Source organism: Rhinoderma darwinii, chromosome 6 (genome assembly GCF_050947455.1).
Source record: "Rhinoderma darwinii isolate aRhiDar2 chromosome 6, aRhiDar2.hap1, whole genome shotgun sequence".
Lineage (NCBI taxonomy): Eukaryota > Metazoa > Chordata > Amphibia > Anura > Rhinodermatidae > Rhinoderma > Rhinoderma darwinii.
Genome location: NC_134692.1, coordinates 118204102 through 118221279, shown reverse-complemented (window position 1 = coordinate 118221279; position 17178 = coordinate 118204102). Strand labels below are relative to the sequence as shown.

General features: G+C 40.5%; 1 protein-coding gene across 1 annotated transcript in view; it reads right to left on the bottom strand.

Moving 5' to 3' along the window:
- The window catches only part of XYLT1 (xylosyltransferase 1), a 281800-nt gene that overhangs the window by 24384 nt on the left and 240238 nt on the right, over positions 1-17178 (bottom strand). The window contains exon 7 of the mRNA XM_075830169.1: positions 11712-11888. Coding sequence (XP_075686284.1) covers positions 11712-11888 — 177 coding nt within the window. The remainder of the gene's footprint in view (positions 1-11711; positions 11889-17178) is intronic.

Below are 17178 nucleotides of genomic sequence, written 5' to 3'. Positions count from 1 at the left end.
TACCATTAGGGAAAGATACCCCACCCAAAAAAATTCTCACTACACCCCTAGATGAATACCATTAGGGAAAGATCCCACCCCAAAAAAAATTATCACTACACCCCTAGATGAATACCTTAGGGAATGTAGTTTTCAAAATGGGGTCAGTTTTGGGGGTGTTACATCGTTCTGAAAGCTCAAATCCTTTGTAAAGAAGGAGTGAGGCCTATAAGTAATTCAAGCTAAAATTATGTCCTGAAAACCATAGATTGGTTCCTGTAATTTTATGCCCCACCATGCAGCCAGGCAATGGTCTACATCCTAAGTGGAGGCATTTTTGAACACAGGAGAAACAGGGTGATAGATTTTGGGGTGTGTTACTTCATTCTCATGGTCGCTTTACAAAAATATCAGTCTTCAAAGTGAAACTTTTATGACAAAAGTGTCTTTTTTTTTTTTTTCCACCTGCTATGCATTAAATTTACCAAAAAACTGTGGGGTCAAAATACTCAGTACATCCCTAGATAAATGCCTTAAGGGGTCTAGTTTCCTAAATGGGGTCATTTATGGGGAGTTTCTATCGTTCTGGCAGCTCAAAGCCTCTCCAAATGTGCAGTGGGGCCTAAAAGATTTTCAAGCAAAATATTGGTCCTGAAAGCCAAAGGGTGCTCGCTTCCTTTTGGGCCCTGCCGTGTGCCCAGGCCACACATTAGGGCCACAATGGGGGTATTTTTGAACACAGGAGAAACAGGGTGATAGATTTTGGGGTGTGTTTCTTCATTCTCATGGTCGCTTTACAAAAATATCAGTCTTCAAAGTGAAACTTTTATGACAAAAGTGTCTTTTTTTTTTTTTCCACCTGCTATGCATTAAATTTACCAAAAAACTGTGGGGTCAAAATACTCACTACATCCCTAGATAAATGCCTTAAGGGGTCTAGTTTCCTAAATGGGGTCATTTATGGGGAGTTTCTATTGTTCTGGCAGCTCAAAGCCTCTCCAAATGTGCAGTGGGGCCTAAAAGATTTTCAAGCAAAATATTGGTCCTGAAAGCCAAAGGGTGCTCGCTTCCTTTTGGGCCCTGCCGTGTGCCCAGGCCACACATTAGGGCCACAATGGGGGTATTTTTGAACACAGGAGAAACAGGGTGATAGATTTTGGGGTGTGTTTCTTCATTCTCATGGTCGCTTTACAAAAATATCAGTCTTCAAAGTGAAACTTTTATGACAAAAGTGTCTTTTTTTTTTTTTTCCACCTGCTATGCATTAAATTTACCAAAAAACTGTGGGGTCAAAATAGTCACTACATCCCTAGATAAATGCCTTAAGGGGTCTAGTTTCCTAAATGGGGTCATTTATGGGGAGTTTCTATTGTTCTGGCAGCTCAAAGCCTCTCCAAATGTGCAGTGGGGCCTAAAAGATTTTCAAGCAAAATATTGGTCCTGAAAGCCAAAGGGTGCTCGCTTCCTTTTGGGCCCTGCCGTGTGCCCAGGCCACACATTAGGGCCACAATGGGGGTATTTTTGAACACAGGAGAAACAGGGTGATAGATTTTGGGGTGTGTTTCTTCATTCTCATGGTCGCTTTACAAAAATATCAGTCTTCAAAGTGAAACTGTTATGACAAAAGTGTCTTTTTTTTTTTTTTCCACCTGCTATGCATTAAATTTACCAAAAAACTGTGGGGTCAAAATACTCACTACATCCCTAGATAAATGCCTTAAGGGGTCTAGTTTCCTAAATGGGGTCATTTATGGGGAGTTTCTATCGTTCTGGCAGCTCAAAGCCTCTCCAAATGTGCAGTGGGGCCTAAAAGATTTTCAAGCAAAATATTGGTCCTGAAAGCCAAAGGGTGCTCGCTTCCTTTTGGGCCCTGCCGTGTGCCCAGGCCACACATTAGGGCCACAATGGGGGTATTTTTGAACACAGGAGAAACAGGGTGATAGATTTTGGGGTGTGTTTCTTCATTCTCATGGTCGCTTTACAAAGAAATCTGTGTTTAAAATGATACATTTGTAAAAAAATTTAAATTATATTTTTTTACACCTGCATTGCATGAATTCCTACAAAAAAACTGTGGGGTCAAAATACTTACAACACCCCTTAATAAATACCTGAAGGGGTGTAGTTTTCAAATAGGGTCATTTATGGGGGTTTCCATCATTCTGACACCTATGAATCTCATGAAACTTGGCTTGGTGCAGGAAAACAAAATGTACTTCAAAATTTATACAATTATTATTAAATTTGTAAGTTTTCTAAATTGCTCAAAATTTACATTTTTTTTTCAAAAGTGCAGCCAAAATGGAGTTAAGAGATGGAAATATGTATTTAATAAAAAAAATTGTACAGTATGTATGTACATATGTGACATATCGCAGTTCAAACTAGGGAAAAATGTAAATTTTTACAAAATGTCTTCAAATTTTGAAATTTTTAATTGATTTCCGCAAATCGTATCAGTCTACTTTTACCACTAAAATAAAGTACAACATGTGACGAAAAAACAATGTCAGAATTACTTTGATATACAAAACTATTGCTGAGTTATTCTCTGATAAAGTCAGACATACTAGATTTTCAAAATCTGGCTTGGTCATTAAGTGACAAACAGGCCCGGTCATTAAGGGGTTAATTGTGTACGTAGATTAAATAACAAGTCTGTGTATACTTTACATAATTACAAACCGTAATATCCAACTCATTTACCACATTTCCAAGAATATTTTGCTACAGTGTAAGATGGATTTTCTTCCCAAACACACATTGATTATATTACTTGGAACTAATGTTTCCTGGCTGACTAAATTTTCTGAAAATTACCATAATAGACACCAGTCATAAATATAAACACAAGATGTCATTATTTACTAATGATTACAGATAAAAATTCAACCCATAGACTATTTATGGGCAAAAACAATATTTAATGTATGTTTTAAAACCACGTAGACTTCTTCCTGGCATAATGTCAAGGACAGATTTCTAATGAAGCATTAGCGTTTGGTCAGCTTTTCTGGAAGTGCGCCCTATGTTTAACCTTGTCCTATTCAGTATGCAAAGAAAATACAGGTATGACAAACTTAAGGCTCTTTTACACGGGCCAATGATCGGACAACAAGCCTTTTTATAAACCCTGTCTCGTTGATTGGCGCTCGTTGTTACGGCCAAAATAATGTTCAATTTAATTCCACGGCATGTCAATTTATGCTGCGTTTTTGTTGATTTTCTATTTCGGGTTTTCTCCATTGAATTCAATGCAATTACCCTGCAAAAATCGCAACTCCGGAAAAAAAATCATACTTATACAGAGTGCCCTCCTTCTTCCTGCAGTCCGGCCTCCTGGGATGACGTTTCATACCATGTGACCGCTGCAGCCAATCACAGGCTGCAGCGTCACATGGCCTGCAATGTCATCGTAGAGGGCCGGAGCGGCGTCAAAGGAGGGAGGGGTAAGTATGAGCGCTTCTTTACACAGCGGATGTTCCGTCCAGAGAACCGCACTACCAATGTGGTGCCATCTTTCGGACGGAAGGAGCTGTGGGTTCCAGGTCGGATACGCTGTGTGATTTTTATGCAGCGTATCCGACCAATGGGAACGTGGCCTAAGAGGTTTTCCTTCATTTTTTTTTTTTGTGTATACAGTCGCACCCATCACACATAGACCCAAGTGGAAGAATCACAGTATGGCTACATTCACAAGACTGTGTCGGATTTGCGTATGCAAAAAAAAACAAATTATATTTCCTGCATTTCATGTCCGTGTGCCATCAGTGTGCAATCAGTGTGATTTGCGTGTGGCAACCGTTTTTCACGTTTGTGATTATCCTCGGCAAGCACTTCTTTTTATTTTTTTTATTTCTCTACATTTCTTTAGCAACTGATGCGTGAAACACGGACAGCACACGGTTGTTGTCGTGTGCTGTTCATGTTTTCATGTTTTTCATGCACCCATAGACTTCAATGGGTGACAAGGTCCGCAAAAACGGCACAGGCCTTGACCAAGCGCGGGTACACGGGAAACGGCCGTAGGCTTGTGCTCCACATCCATGCTGCCCTTCGTTTGCCTCAATAAAAGAAGATTTTACTGAATGGTGAATGCCGTGGAATTTCTCTGCTCAAATTGTATTGCTTGCTCTTACTCTATACACCACTGAGCACCATCTATTGTGAATTCATGTCAAGCCGTTTAAGGACTGTGCTACGTGTATGGTGCTGGGACTTTTAGTGCTCCAAGAGCCGGAGCAGTGCCGGTCTATTTCTACGCCTCTTGGAAATTTGTACATGGCACACATAGGTTACTAGGGGCCACTGAGTGACTTTTCGTTTCACAGCAGTTGAGCAGGATGTAAAACCAAATGGCTGTCGAATGGCTTGTGGCCACAGGTGGTCTTATTTGAATTAGTAATGCACATTGCAGCTGAAAAGATGGCTTTTACGCCAATGGATATTAAATATAATGTTTTTTCCATACGGTATTGTGTTACATTTTACTGGACACAGCATGCCCTTTTTTTACTCTAAAATCACATTTTCCGTACAAATTACTCTATGGGGCACAATAAACCTGACACAAAATGTATTATTCAATCATGGTCTTCTTAATGTTTTTAAAATCCATATAAATGCTATTTATGCATATTTAAAATATTCTGACTTTTACTTAAAGGGTACAGTTGCAAGAAAAAGTAAGTGAACCCTTTGGAATTACCTGGACTTCTGCATTGATTACTAATAAAATGTGGTCTGGTTGTTATCTAAGTCACAACAATAGACAAGCATGATCTGACTAAACTAATAACACACAAGCAGTCTTTTATTAAGCTCATTGAGTATATATCCACAGTGTGGGGAGAAAAAGTAAGAGGACCTCTTTGTTAATGACTTCTCCTAGAGCTACAGTAAGGGTATGTTCACACGCAAACTCAAAAACGTCTGAAAATATGGAGCGGTTTTCAAGGGAAAACAGCTCCTGATTTTCAGACGTTTTTTAAGCCACTCGCGATTTTCGTGGTGTTTTTTACGGCCGTTTTTGGAGCTGTTTTCCATAGAGTCAATGAAAAACAGCTCCAAAAACGTCCCAAGAAGTGTCCTGCACTTCTGTTTCGCGGCCGTTTTTTCACGTGGCCATTTTTCAAAACGGCCACGTAAAAAAACGGCCCATCGGAACAGAACGCCGTTTTTCCCATTGAAATCAATGGGCAGATGTTTGGAGGTGTTCTGCTTCCTATTTTTCGGTCGTTTACGGCCCGAAAAACGGCCGAAAATAGGTTGTGTGAGCATACCCTAATTGTCAAAAGGTGTTTGTATGAAGGAGCTGAAATTGGAAGTGTGGGTTTCACAGGTGCTTTACCCAAAAAATAAAGCCAGACAAAGCCTGGTTAATAACAAATCTGTTCTTCTCAAGAAAGATTGGTTAGTGTGAACCATGCCTCGAGGCAAACAACTTTCAGACGACCTCAGAGGACGTTAAAGAGACTCATGAACCTAAAAAAGGCTACAAAATATTGCTAAAGTCCTGGATGTACATAGATCCACTTGGGCGTCCTGTTAAGATCACTCCAAGAACACAACAGGCAATTCTGAAAGTGTGTGCACTTTTAGAAAATCCATGAACAAGAATGGTGTTCATGGAACGACACCATGCAGGAAGCCCAAAAAAACATTGTGGCCTCAAGTTTTCCAGAGACCACATGGATGTTCCACAATGCTTCTGGGAAAATGTTATATGGACAGATGAGAAAAAAGTGGAACTTTTTAGTACGCTATGTTTGGAGGAAAAGAACACTGAACACCAACACCAAAACCTCATTCTAACTGTGAAGCATGTTGAATAGGGAACCATGATTTGGGGCTGTTTTGATGCCTTATTATTATTGAAGGAACAATTATTTCAAAGATGTATCAAAACATTTTACAGAAGAATGTGAAGCGATAGTGTAGTCGACTATGCTATTATTCCCACAAAAAATGGAAACCTTACGGAACGGAAACAAATGGAAACCAATTGCAATGGAAGAATCACCATTGAAATCAATGGTAATGCAAACGGAAGCTATGGTTTCCATTTGAATTCCATTCATCGGTTCCTTCGACGGAAAGGTCTAACGGAACCCATGAACGGAAGCCCAACACTGATGTGAAGATGTGAACACAGCCTAATTGTAATTTAGATAACAATCAGATCACATTGTATTAAATAATGCAGAAATCTAGGTAATTCTAAATAGTTCTCTTACTTTTTCTTGCAACTGTATGCACACTTTTGCATCCATTAATAAAATGAAAAATGAGCCAACGGTGTAAATATTCTTGATTAAAAATTGTATTTTGTGTCCATAGCTCCTATTCAGATCTATGTGTCTCCAAGGTTACAGACTACAAATAAACCCTGTGTGTAGTCTGATCCTGCAGCCATGAGTTACTCTACTCCTTCTGACCCCTCTTCCTATTAGCCTGCAGACAGTCGATGGGGCAGATGCAAGGAAGTTACACATGACTGAATAGTTAGACTAGAGTGTTTGTTGGTAGTCTAACCATGGATACAAATTGGTCCACGTAGGAGCCTTAGGAATCATGCCCACTTCAGTTTTTTTCTTCAGGTTGCTATCCGTTTTTTTTAACTGATAGCACCCTGACACATTCATTTCAACGGGGCCACGCACACTTCCGTTGTTTTAACGGAACCGTGTGGACTTTCCGTCAAAAATAGGACAGGTCGAACTTCTGTTCGTTTTTGACGGAACAGTCTCGGTCTTTTCATTGATTTGGTCCGTGAAACAACAAACTGCACACGGAAGCCACCTGTGTGCGGTCCATGTTTCATGGATTTGTCATTAACGGCCGTACGACGGCCAACGGAAGTGTGCATGAGGCCTTAGACAGAAAATGTAGGATATTGTGAATCAAGACTATTTGCAATGTTACGTTTTTTTATTTTTGATGCATTGGAGCAATAGCAAAATGGCCACAAAAGTACTTTAACAACCAGTGAATTCATAACAGAAAATTAAGTTACCAACATGATGTATCTAATCTTATATCTACTAGTATATCATAATATACCATTATTAAAAAATGACCTTCTATAAGTTTAAAGCTGACTATAAACACGAGATAGCTGTCGGCTGGGTCTGGCAAGAGCCATTTCTCCTGACTCCACCATAAACATGCGTGCTTGGCTCGGCAGAGCATTTATGTTATTTCCAATAGGGGGAGAGGAATAAGTTATCTCATGGGAACAAAGGATCGGGTAAGTAAAAATCTAACATAGCCGATCCTTCGTTCCCTCCTGACATCTGCCATCGGGGGGGGGGGGGATTTTGGAGGCCCCATAGATAGCCAATCACGCCAAAATTGGACAGTTCAGCTGACTTTTTTCTAATGTGTATGGCCAGTTTAAGATATTGAAAACGCAGAAGTCTAGATGGAAAGTTAGAATGCACATATGTCTGCATATTTCACAAAATTACGACAAGTGTTTTTAGTTTGTTACACAATTATCATAGGGCAGGTTCACCCTTTCACAACTGATAGGCATATACAATCTTTGATACAAACATGATGATTTTATTGTTAATTCTCATAACGTCATAAATCATAAATACTTTAGTCATTTATGACTTTATGAAAATTATTATATTTGGGTCAACTAATATTCTTGAATATTTTGAGGAATATCTTCTAGTATAGAGAACTCAATTCTTCATGAAAACATTGATCTTAGTGCGGCAAGAAGTCTAGACAGCAGCAGATCATCCCATGGCTGGAAGCAAAAATAAAAACCAGTCTTTCGCCAGACCCTTAGTCAACATTTTCAGCTATGTGCTGTCTGATAGTGTGAAGGGGGTCATTTATTTTAGCTAATGAAGTAAACATCACTAAGTAACTGTCCCTAAGGCTACATTCACACGAGCGTGTCCGATTTGCGTGCGCAAATAACGGACCGTATTTCCTGCATTTCATGTCCGTGTGCCATTAGTGTGCGTTGCGTAAAGCATCAGCGTGCTTTGCGTATGGCATTCATTTTTTCACATCCGTGGTTACCCTCTACAAGCACTTCTTTTTTTTTTTATTCTGTGAATTTCTTTACCAACTGATGCATGAAACACGGACAACACACAGATGTTTTCACGCACCCATAGACTTCAATGGGCAACAACGTCTGCAAAAATGCACCAATATAGGACATGCAGTGAGTTTCACGCAACGGACACTCGCTGCGTGAAATCTCACGCTTGTCTGAATTGAAATGCATGGGTCCGTATGCTGTCAGTTATTTCAACGGACAGCACACGGAGAAGGAACAAGCTCGTCTGAATGAGCCCTAAGAATATTAAAGAAGGAAACGACAAACTAAGGTGTAACCTGAAGGTCTTTTGGCACTGATGTAAAGCATTTAGCTAGGCCCACCACCTACCTGAACTTTACATATCGACTTATGTGATGACCCCATTCTTTATAGGGTCTAAATACGATGAATCATTCATGGGCGCAGTAGCATAGTCCCATCTTAGTTTATTACATCATTATGCAAATAGAATGATGTCATCAGACATCCACACATTTGCTGTCCTTTTATATGACACGTAGGGTTTATGGTCCCATGAGTAGGGAAACCTAGACAAAAGGGTCCCCTGCAGAATGCATTCAGTATCCATTATACACATTAGGACCTAAGTGTAAAATGTTCCGTACGACCTATAGCTTTTAATTATGTCTAGACAATGCCAAATACATCACAGAAGAGGGAATTGATTTCTACTAGGACTATTGGCTTTTCAGAGAAGTGGATATTGTTTGCAGCAATTACATGTCGGGCAAAACCAGTCTCTTTTCCCATGTGAGAAGATCTGTAAAGGAATACAGAGTACAGACAAAGCGTACCCAATTCCAGTGAAATGGTAACTAAATACTCTGATTAGTCAGGACATTTAGTTAATAAAAGAGCAATAATAAAAAAGCTTGTTTGGCATCGGCAGATAAATATCCTTTAGTGGTCAGTTCATGTTAGCAACAGTCTGGCTGATGTCCATGAAAATCCTGTCTGCTACACGAGCTAAGCTGTTGCTGCTTCTTCACGACCTTCGGAAATGGATGCAGAACAAATCAAGGTCGTGGCTGAGCTGATTCTACATTGATATATCTCAGCTGAAAGATAAATGCTGTAGACTAGACCTGTCCAACTCTTGCCTTTAGTTGTCAAAACATCCATTAAGTGCAAACATAAATTCATTCCCATACAAAGCTCGCTGAATGTAAATGATGTTTATTTGCATACATTTAATGCTCCTGCAGCATGCTGGGCCCTCTAACAAACAGACAAGGATTTTTAGAGGAAGATCAGTCATTGGCAAGAAAGTTTTTGACAATTATCGTTGCAAATTATTCATATAGATTTACCCTATTTTCTTTTTTTGCCCGTGCCAACCAAGGACTAACATCAGGTTTATGTGAATCCTTCAGTGCACAGTAGGCCTCCTGTTTACCTTAACCTTGGCTTAACAGACAGAGACCATGTTTCTGGCTCCACCCAAGCCCGGTGGGTAACATCTTCAACAGTGTCACAGTGGGTACTCCGTTTACTCCACCCTCTGCATGATGAGCATAGACTATGTTTACCTAGATTGCCTTCGCTCCGCCCAAGCTTGGTGGGTCACAACTTGAGGCTGGGTTCACACGACCACATTAACGTCCGTAATGGACGGAGGTATTTCGGCCGGAAGTCCCGGACCGAACTCAGTGCAGGGAGCCGGGCTTCTAGCATCATAGTTATGTACGATGCTAGGAGTCCCTGCCTCTCTGCAGGACAACTGTCAAGTACTGTAATCATGTTTTCAGTACGGGACAGTAGTTCCACGGAGAGGCAGGGACTCCTAGCGTCGTACATAACTATGATGCTAGGAGCCCGGCTCCCTGCACTGAGTTCGGTCCGGGACTTCCGGCCGAAATACGTCCGTCCATTACAGACGTTAATGTGGTCGTGTGAACCCAGCCTCACTGATATCTTGGCTAAACCAAATATACATGCTAACTCTTTTTTATCTCTTTGTCTTACTTCTCTTTTGCTCTTTTCCACATTTGTGGCATAATTTTATTTATCTGTGCCATTTTGCTTTTATATCTGTGGTTATGGCTTAAAGAGGCTCTGTCTGTATAAAATTCGGGCTGTATGTGCTCACCAATTGAAGGAAAGCTCGACTCAACAATAAAATAGTATGCAGTAAGCTCCTAAGCAACCCTCTCTACTGGTTATCACAGGCTGCCAGAAATTAATCAGCGTTGGTTCTTTTTAGGTAAAAATAAATAAATAGATTGGGTAGACGTTCACTTTAAGCCGAAGAAATAAGTTATCTAGGACAGACTGGTTGCTAGGAATGCTCGGCCTGATAACCTCATTGGAAAAACAGTGTGATTGTGCAGTGAAAGAAGTAAACACGCCCAGTTGCTTAAAACACAATACACGCCCAGTTGTCCATTAGAAAGGCTCATTTGCATAAATATAAAATTGCTCATAACTTAGCCAAAAATGATAGTTTTTAAAAAAAACAAAAACGTTACTGTTATCTACATTGCAGCGCCGATCACATGCAATAGGAGATAGGGATTTGATAATCTGGTGACAGAGCCTCTTTAAGCTGAACCGCTGAGTTATATCTGACAGACTGGTTTCTAGTGATACTCTGCCTAACCACCACAGTTTTTCCAATGGGGTTATCAGGCTGAGCATTCCTAGCAACCAGTCTGTCCTAGATAACTTAGTTCTTCGGCTTAAAGTGAACGTCTACCCAATCTATTTATTTATTTTTACCTAAAAAGAACCAACGCTGATTAATTTCTGGCAGCCTGTGATAACCACTAGAGAGGGTTGCTTAGGAGCTTACTGCATACTATTTTATTGTTGAGTCGAGCTTTCCCTCAATTGGTGAGCACATACAGCCCGAATTTTATAATTTAATGTTAAAGCGGTTGTCCAGACACAAAAGATGATGGCCTATCCTCATTGGGAGAAGGCTTTTATACTGTGAACCGCCACTACATGTGTGTCGGCAATTTAGTGTAAGCAGCAAAGGAAATGAAGAGGAAGCAGCATTCGTACGAGCGCCTCGGCCACTAAAGAACAGCTGATCGGCGCGGGTGTCGGGAGTCAGGCCCCGACCGATCAGATATTGATGGCCTATCCTAAAGATATATCCAAAGCAGAAGCTTGAGAAAGGTCCTGCTGGACTGAAACGTTGCACGGGTGATTAAAAATCTGACATATGTTGGAAGTGCTGTCTCCTCGTCTATTCTGTCTATCCTAAAGATAGGCCATCCATTTTTTGGGACTGGAAAACTCCATTAACATTAGATTATAAAATTCGGGCTATATGTGGTCACCAATAGAGGGAAAGCTCGACTCAACAATAAAATAATATGCAGTAAGCTTAAGCACCCTCTAGTGGTTACCACAAGCTGCCAGAACTGTATTAGTTCAAGGGTTTGCCGGGATTAACAAAAAGGGTCTGCAGACCCTTTTTCCTAATTCTGGACAACCCCTTTAATTCTATGTCCATGCAGGGAATTTAAGTTTACTTTAGAAAAGTATTGCTATGTAACTGAGAGTAGAAAATGGGTAAGGAGTCTTGGCAGGATCTGAACCTGCCTTACATAGTCCATTGTATTGAAAGATAAGGGACGTCATGTCAAGAATGAGCATTATTTTATCCAACTAGTTGTAATGAAAACATACATACCTGAAAGCGGTGGAAATCAGAGGGCTTGAAGTCATTTGGAGAGCAGCCGCACCAGTCAACGATGTGTTTATATTGACATTTGCAGCCCAATTTTCTATTCCAGTTAGTGATACGCAAATTATTATCAACCATGGTGTCGCAATAAAGGCTGTTTTCCAAAACCGTATGAAAGAAAGACTAAAATAAAAGAGGAACAACATTTATTAAAGGTCGGCTAGTCAATAAGACTCAATCACACACAAGCCATAAACTGGAAAGCACCAAATACTGTGGATGAAAGGCCAACTAAGAACACAGAGATGGAAATACTTTTAAGTATTAAATGCATATTCTGGGAAAACGAAAAACAAAAAAACAGAACAATAATGCCCAGAACAGTGGCGCTACCATGGCCTTCTCTGCACTTACAGATGTGTCCATCTTTACCTTTGCGTGAATTTGGTTATGGACTCCAATTTATCATGAAACCAATTCAATACAATATCGCAACATGTTATCAAAACTATTGAGAGGCTAGACTTCAAATCACGACCACTGGGTGGCCACATATAGACACATGTAGCATCCACATCTTGTGACAGAATATTGCAAAATCATGTTTTCTCTTCAAAGCTTGTCATCTCGTGTCGCACAACTCATGGATATGTTGATATGAACAGAAAGGTAAGGAAGGACGAATCTGTATCTGACCGGATGTTATGTTCCAGAGAACCGACAACATTGGGCCAAATTTACTATTAATGTCTACGTCTTAAACAGCGTAAACTTAGACAAGGAAGTCAGAAAATGCGCCAAATTTACGTGAGTGGTAAATGCTGTTTGATAAATTTGTTGAATCAAGCTAGACATGCTTTACATTTTCTCTTTTTTTATATCACCTTTTGCTTAGTTTGGATTACGGCAGTTTTTGAGCCAAAATTTTGGCGCAATTTTGGCATACGGTGCCATATTTTGGGCCACACCCTTCCAGCCTGGCACCAGGCCTCATTTTCCTCTAAGCCACGCCCCCTTGTCGATCATGTTGAAAAAATGTCTACAACAGTTAATAATCGTGGCGCACACTGTGTATGGCAGAATTCTGGCAAATTTTCAATAGTCAATCTGTCCCATTGTCTTTTCTCAAAGCCACGTCTGGTGCTTCTACCTGGCAGTGCTCATAGAACCAGTACTCAGAGGCCCCAGAGAGCCACGTAATTTGCTGCCCATTTCATGCTCTGCATTACACATAATACAGGGTATTGAGGAGTGACACATTCCCTAATAGGTTCTCTAAGAACTTTAGATTGATGGATTATTCTTAGAATATCAGATCGGTAGGGGTCCGACTCCCAGAACCCTGCCGACCAGAAAACTAAATGGGCAGATGAGTACGGTGCTGTGCCTGTAAACTGGGAAAATCATCTGATAAGCGGGGGTGCAGGTAGTCGGACCCCCCCGATCCGATATTGATGCTATCCCAAGGATATTCCATCAATATGAAACGCCTGGAGAATCCCTTTAAGGTTTGCCTTCTGTGCAGCAATGAAGATTTTTACCAGACTATGCCTTTAATAATAATGACATAATAATGCCAAAATGCAACGGTATACTCATCAGATTTTTTTTTAAAAACATAGCTGTGTCATAGAATATATACATGAGCATGGAACAGATTACACAAAAGTCTTTCAGTTTAAAATTAGGAATGGGCATTTATAGAGGGGGAAGAATTACTCAATTAATCAATAGGAACCCAGCATGGTGCTGACTCCATCCTAGGTTAAGACTACCTGCTGTTTGCTCACTCCCGTTGCAATGTCTGTGAAGAGGGAGATTCCTGTACATGAGGAAGGAAGATGGAGCGCCCCCTGCAGCTGAGAACCACCAACTACAGTTATTTCTACTGTTCGGCGTCGGAATTACAAATGCAATTAGGCCACAACTTTTATTTTTTACTTTTCTCCAGAAAGGACAGTCCTTTTTATTCTGTTGTTTTAGAAACACCTCTATCTTTTTCTTTGCACTATTTCATTGTGAATAAGGGCAAATCTTTGGAATTGTCTCTTAATTAAAGAGACAACTTTATTTTAATGTTCTATAAATAAAGTCTTAACATTCAGAAACGTATAGTTCTGTGGATTCCATTTGGTTTAATTCTAGATTAATTCAGAGTTGAAAAAATTACCTGCTGCAATATATAATTTATATTTGCAATGAAGCAGCGACATAGAAAATAAAAGAATGTAATCCGTATCCTGTTGATTACTGTAATTTGTTTAACTTCTATTGATGAAACTGGCTGGAAAAAGAGAATACGCCTGGATTGTGAGGGACCACTCTTCCTTCTGCTGCCGCTTTCTAATTACAAGGGCAGGAAAATCTACAATACAATTCATGGGTTCATTTATCTTTATATGGACAGCAAATATACTGAGGCTGTTTATTATGTGCATATACTTTGTGCTTCTTTTATTTGCCATGATGGGAGATGCCATACTGAGCTGATCACAAGCAGACTTGACAGCCTGTAAATATTGGCCTACAGGCTCTGGCAGTTTTTCTTTTCTTACAATACATTTAGCTACAGAACTGCAGAGTATATTTTATACATTCGAGGTTCCAAATATTTATAAGTATAGTCACTTAATTTTTAGCAGTCTTTCTGGTTACTTGTAAAGCACCAACATATTCCTCAGCACTGAACAGCGAGATTATCCCCATTCACAATAGTTCCTGTCCCCAATTCTGCTCAAAAAGCTAAGTTCCCTATTATGAACTTACACACTAGGGCTAATTTTGTAGGAAAACAATTATGTTTTTCGAGGCATGGGAGGAAACCAAAGAACACCTACGCAAACTCAATGCAGTTATTGCCCTTGGTTGGATTTGAACTGACTATCCAATGCTGCAAGGCAACAATTTCAACCCGCTAAGATAACTCTATCACTATCTGGACTGCTTTGTTGCAGGGGGGTAGATATAAGTGGTGCAGAAGTAGCAGTCGCACCCTGGCCCTCATGCCTGAGAGACCCCAAAGACCAAAAAGATTCTGCCACATAAAAAGACACCAGTATTATAAATGTAGGGGGTCCTCTAACAGATTTTTCATTGGAGCCTAAGAGGCTAAAATAAAAATATTTGAGGGTTTTCTAAGAGATGCTATTCTTGAGTATCTTAATACAAATAAACTGTTAACGCAGCATCAGCACGGGTTTATGAGGGATCGGTCCTGTCAAACCAATCTGATTATCTTCTATCAGGAGGTAAGTTCTAGACTGGACCTGGGTAAGGCTGTGGATGGGGTATATCTAGACTATTCAAAGGTGTTTGATACCGTGCCGCATAAAAGGTTGGTATATAAAATAAAAATGATGGGACTGGGGGAAAAGATGTGCAATTGGGTCAACAACTGGCTCAGTGATAGAAAATAGGGGGTGGTTATGAACGGTACATCCTCAGAGTGGGTCACAGTTACCAGTGGGGTTCCACAGGGGTCAGTTTTGGACCCTCTTCTTTTTAATATGTTTATAAATGACCTTGTACATGGTTTACAGAGTATAATTTCAGTATTTGCAGATGATACTAAGCTCTGTAAAGTAATCAACAGAGAGGAGGATAATGTAATACTACAGAGGGATTTGGGGAAGCTGGATGTTTGGGCAGAGAAATGGAAAATTAAGTTTAATGTGGATGAATGTAAGGTTATGCACTTGGGTCGAGGGAACAGATTTTTACAATTATGTATTAAATGGTAAAACACTGGGCAAAACTAAGACTGAAAAAGATTTGGGAATATTGGTGGACAGTACATTTACCTTTAGCAACCAGTGCCAGGCAGCTGCTGCCAAGGCAAATAGAATCATGGGATGCACAAAAGAGGTATAGATGCTTGTGACAGGAACATAGTTTTGCCTCTATACAAATTACTAGTCAGACCACATATTGTGTACAATTTTGGGTACCTATGCTTAAGAAGGACATGTCTGAACTAGAACGTGTGCAAAGAACGACAACCAAGGTAACTAACCCCTTCACGACTGCCATACGGCTATATACGTTCTAACTGCCGATGCCTCGTGCAGTTAGCACGTACAGTGAAGGAAATAAGTATTTGATCCCTTGCTGATTTTGTACGTTTGCCCACTGTCAAAGTCATGAACAGTCTAGAATTTTTTCACTAGATTAATTTTACCAGTGAGAGATAGATTATATAAAAAAAAAACAGAAAATCACATAGTCAAAATTATATATATTTATTTGCATTGTGCACAGAGAAATAAGTATTTGATCCCTTTGGCAAACAAGACTTAATACTTGGTGGCAAAACCCTTGTTGGCAAGCACAGCAGTCAGACGTTTTTTGTAGTTGATGATGAGGTTTGCACACATGTTAGATGGAATTTTGGCCCACTCCTCTTTGCAGATCATCTGTAAATCATTAAGATTTTGATGCTGTCGCTTGGCAACTCGGATCTTCAGCTCCCTCCATAAATTTTCGATGGGATTAAGGTCTGGAGACTGGCTAGGCCACTCATTGACCTTAATGTGCTTCTTTTTGAGCCACTCCTTTGTTGCCTTGGCGGTATGTTTCGGGTCATTGTCGTGCTGGAAGACCCAGCCACGAGCCATTTTTAATGTCCTGGTGGAGGGAAGGAGGTTGTCACTCAGGATTTGACGGTACATGGCTCCATCCATTCTCCCATTGATGCGGTGAAGTAGTCCTGTGCCCTTAGCAGAGAAACACCCCCAAAACATAATGTTTCCACCTCCATGCTTGACAGTGGGGACGGTGTTCTTTGGGTCATAGGCAGCATTTCTCTTCCTCCAAACACGGCGAGTTGAGTTAATGCCAAAGAGCTCAATCTTAGTCTCATCTGACCACAGCACCTTCTCCCAATCACTCTCAGAATCATCCAGATGTTCATTTGCAAACTTCAGATGGGCCTGTACATGTGCCCTCTTGAGCAGGGGGACCTTGCGGGCACTGCAGGATTTTAATCCATTACGGCGTAATGTGTTACCAATGGTTTTCTTGGTGACTGTGGTTCCAGCTGCCTTGAGATCATTAACAAGTTCCCCCCGTGTAGTTTTCAGATGAGCTCACAGCTGTCTTAAATGGTCACCTGTATAAAAGACTCCTGTCCACAGACTCAATTAATCAGTCTGACTCTAACCTCTACACCATGGGCAAGACCAAAGAGCTTTCTAAGGATGTCAGGGACAAGATCATAGACCTGCACAAGGCTGGAATGGGCTACAAAACCATAAGTAAGACGCTGGGTGAGAAGGAGACAACTGTTGGTGCAATAGTAAGAAAATGGAAGACATACAAAATGACTGTCAATCGACATCGATCTGGGGCTCCATGCAAAATCTCACCTCGTGGGGTATCCTTGATCCTGAGGAAGGTGAGGACTCAGCCGAAAACTAAACGGGGGGAACTTGTTAATGATCTCAAGGCAGCTGGGACCACAGTCACCAAGAAAACC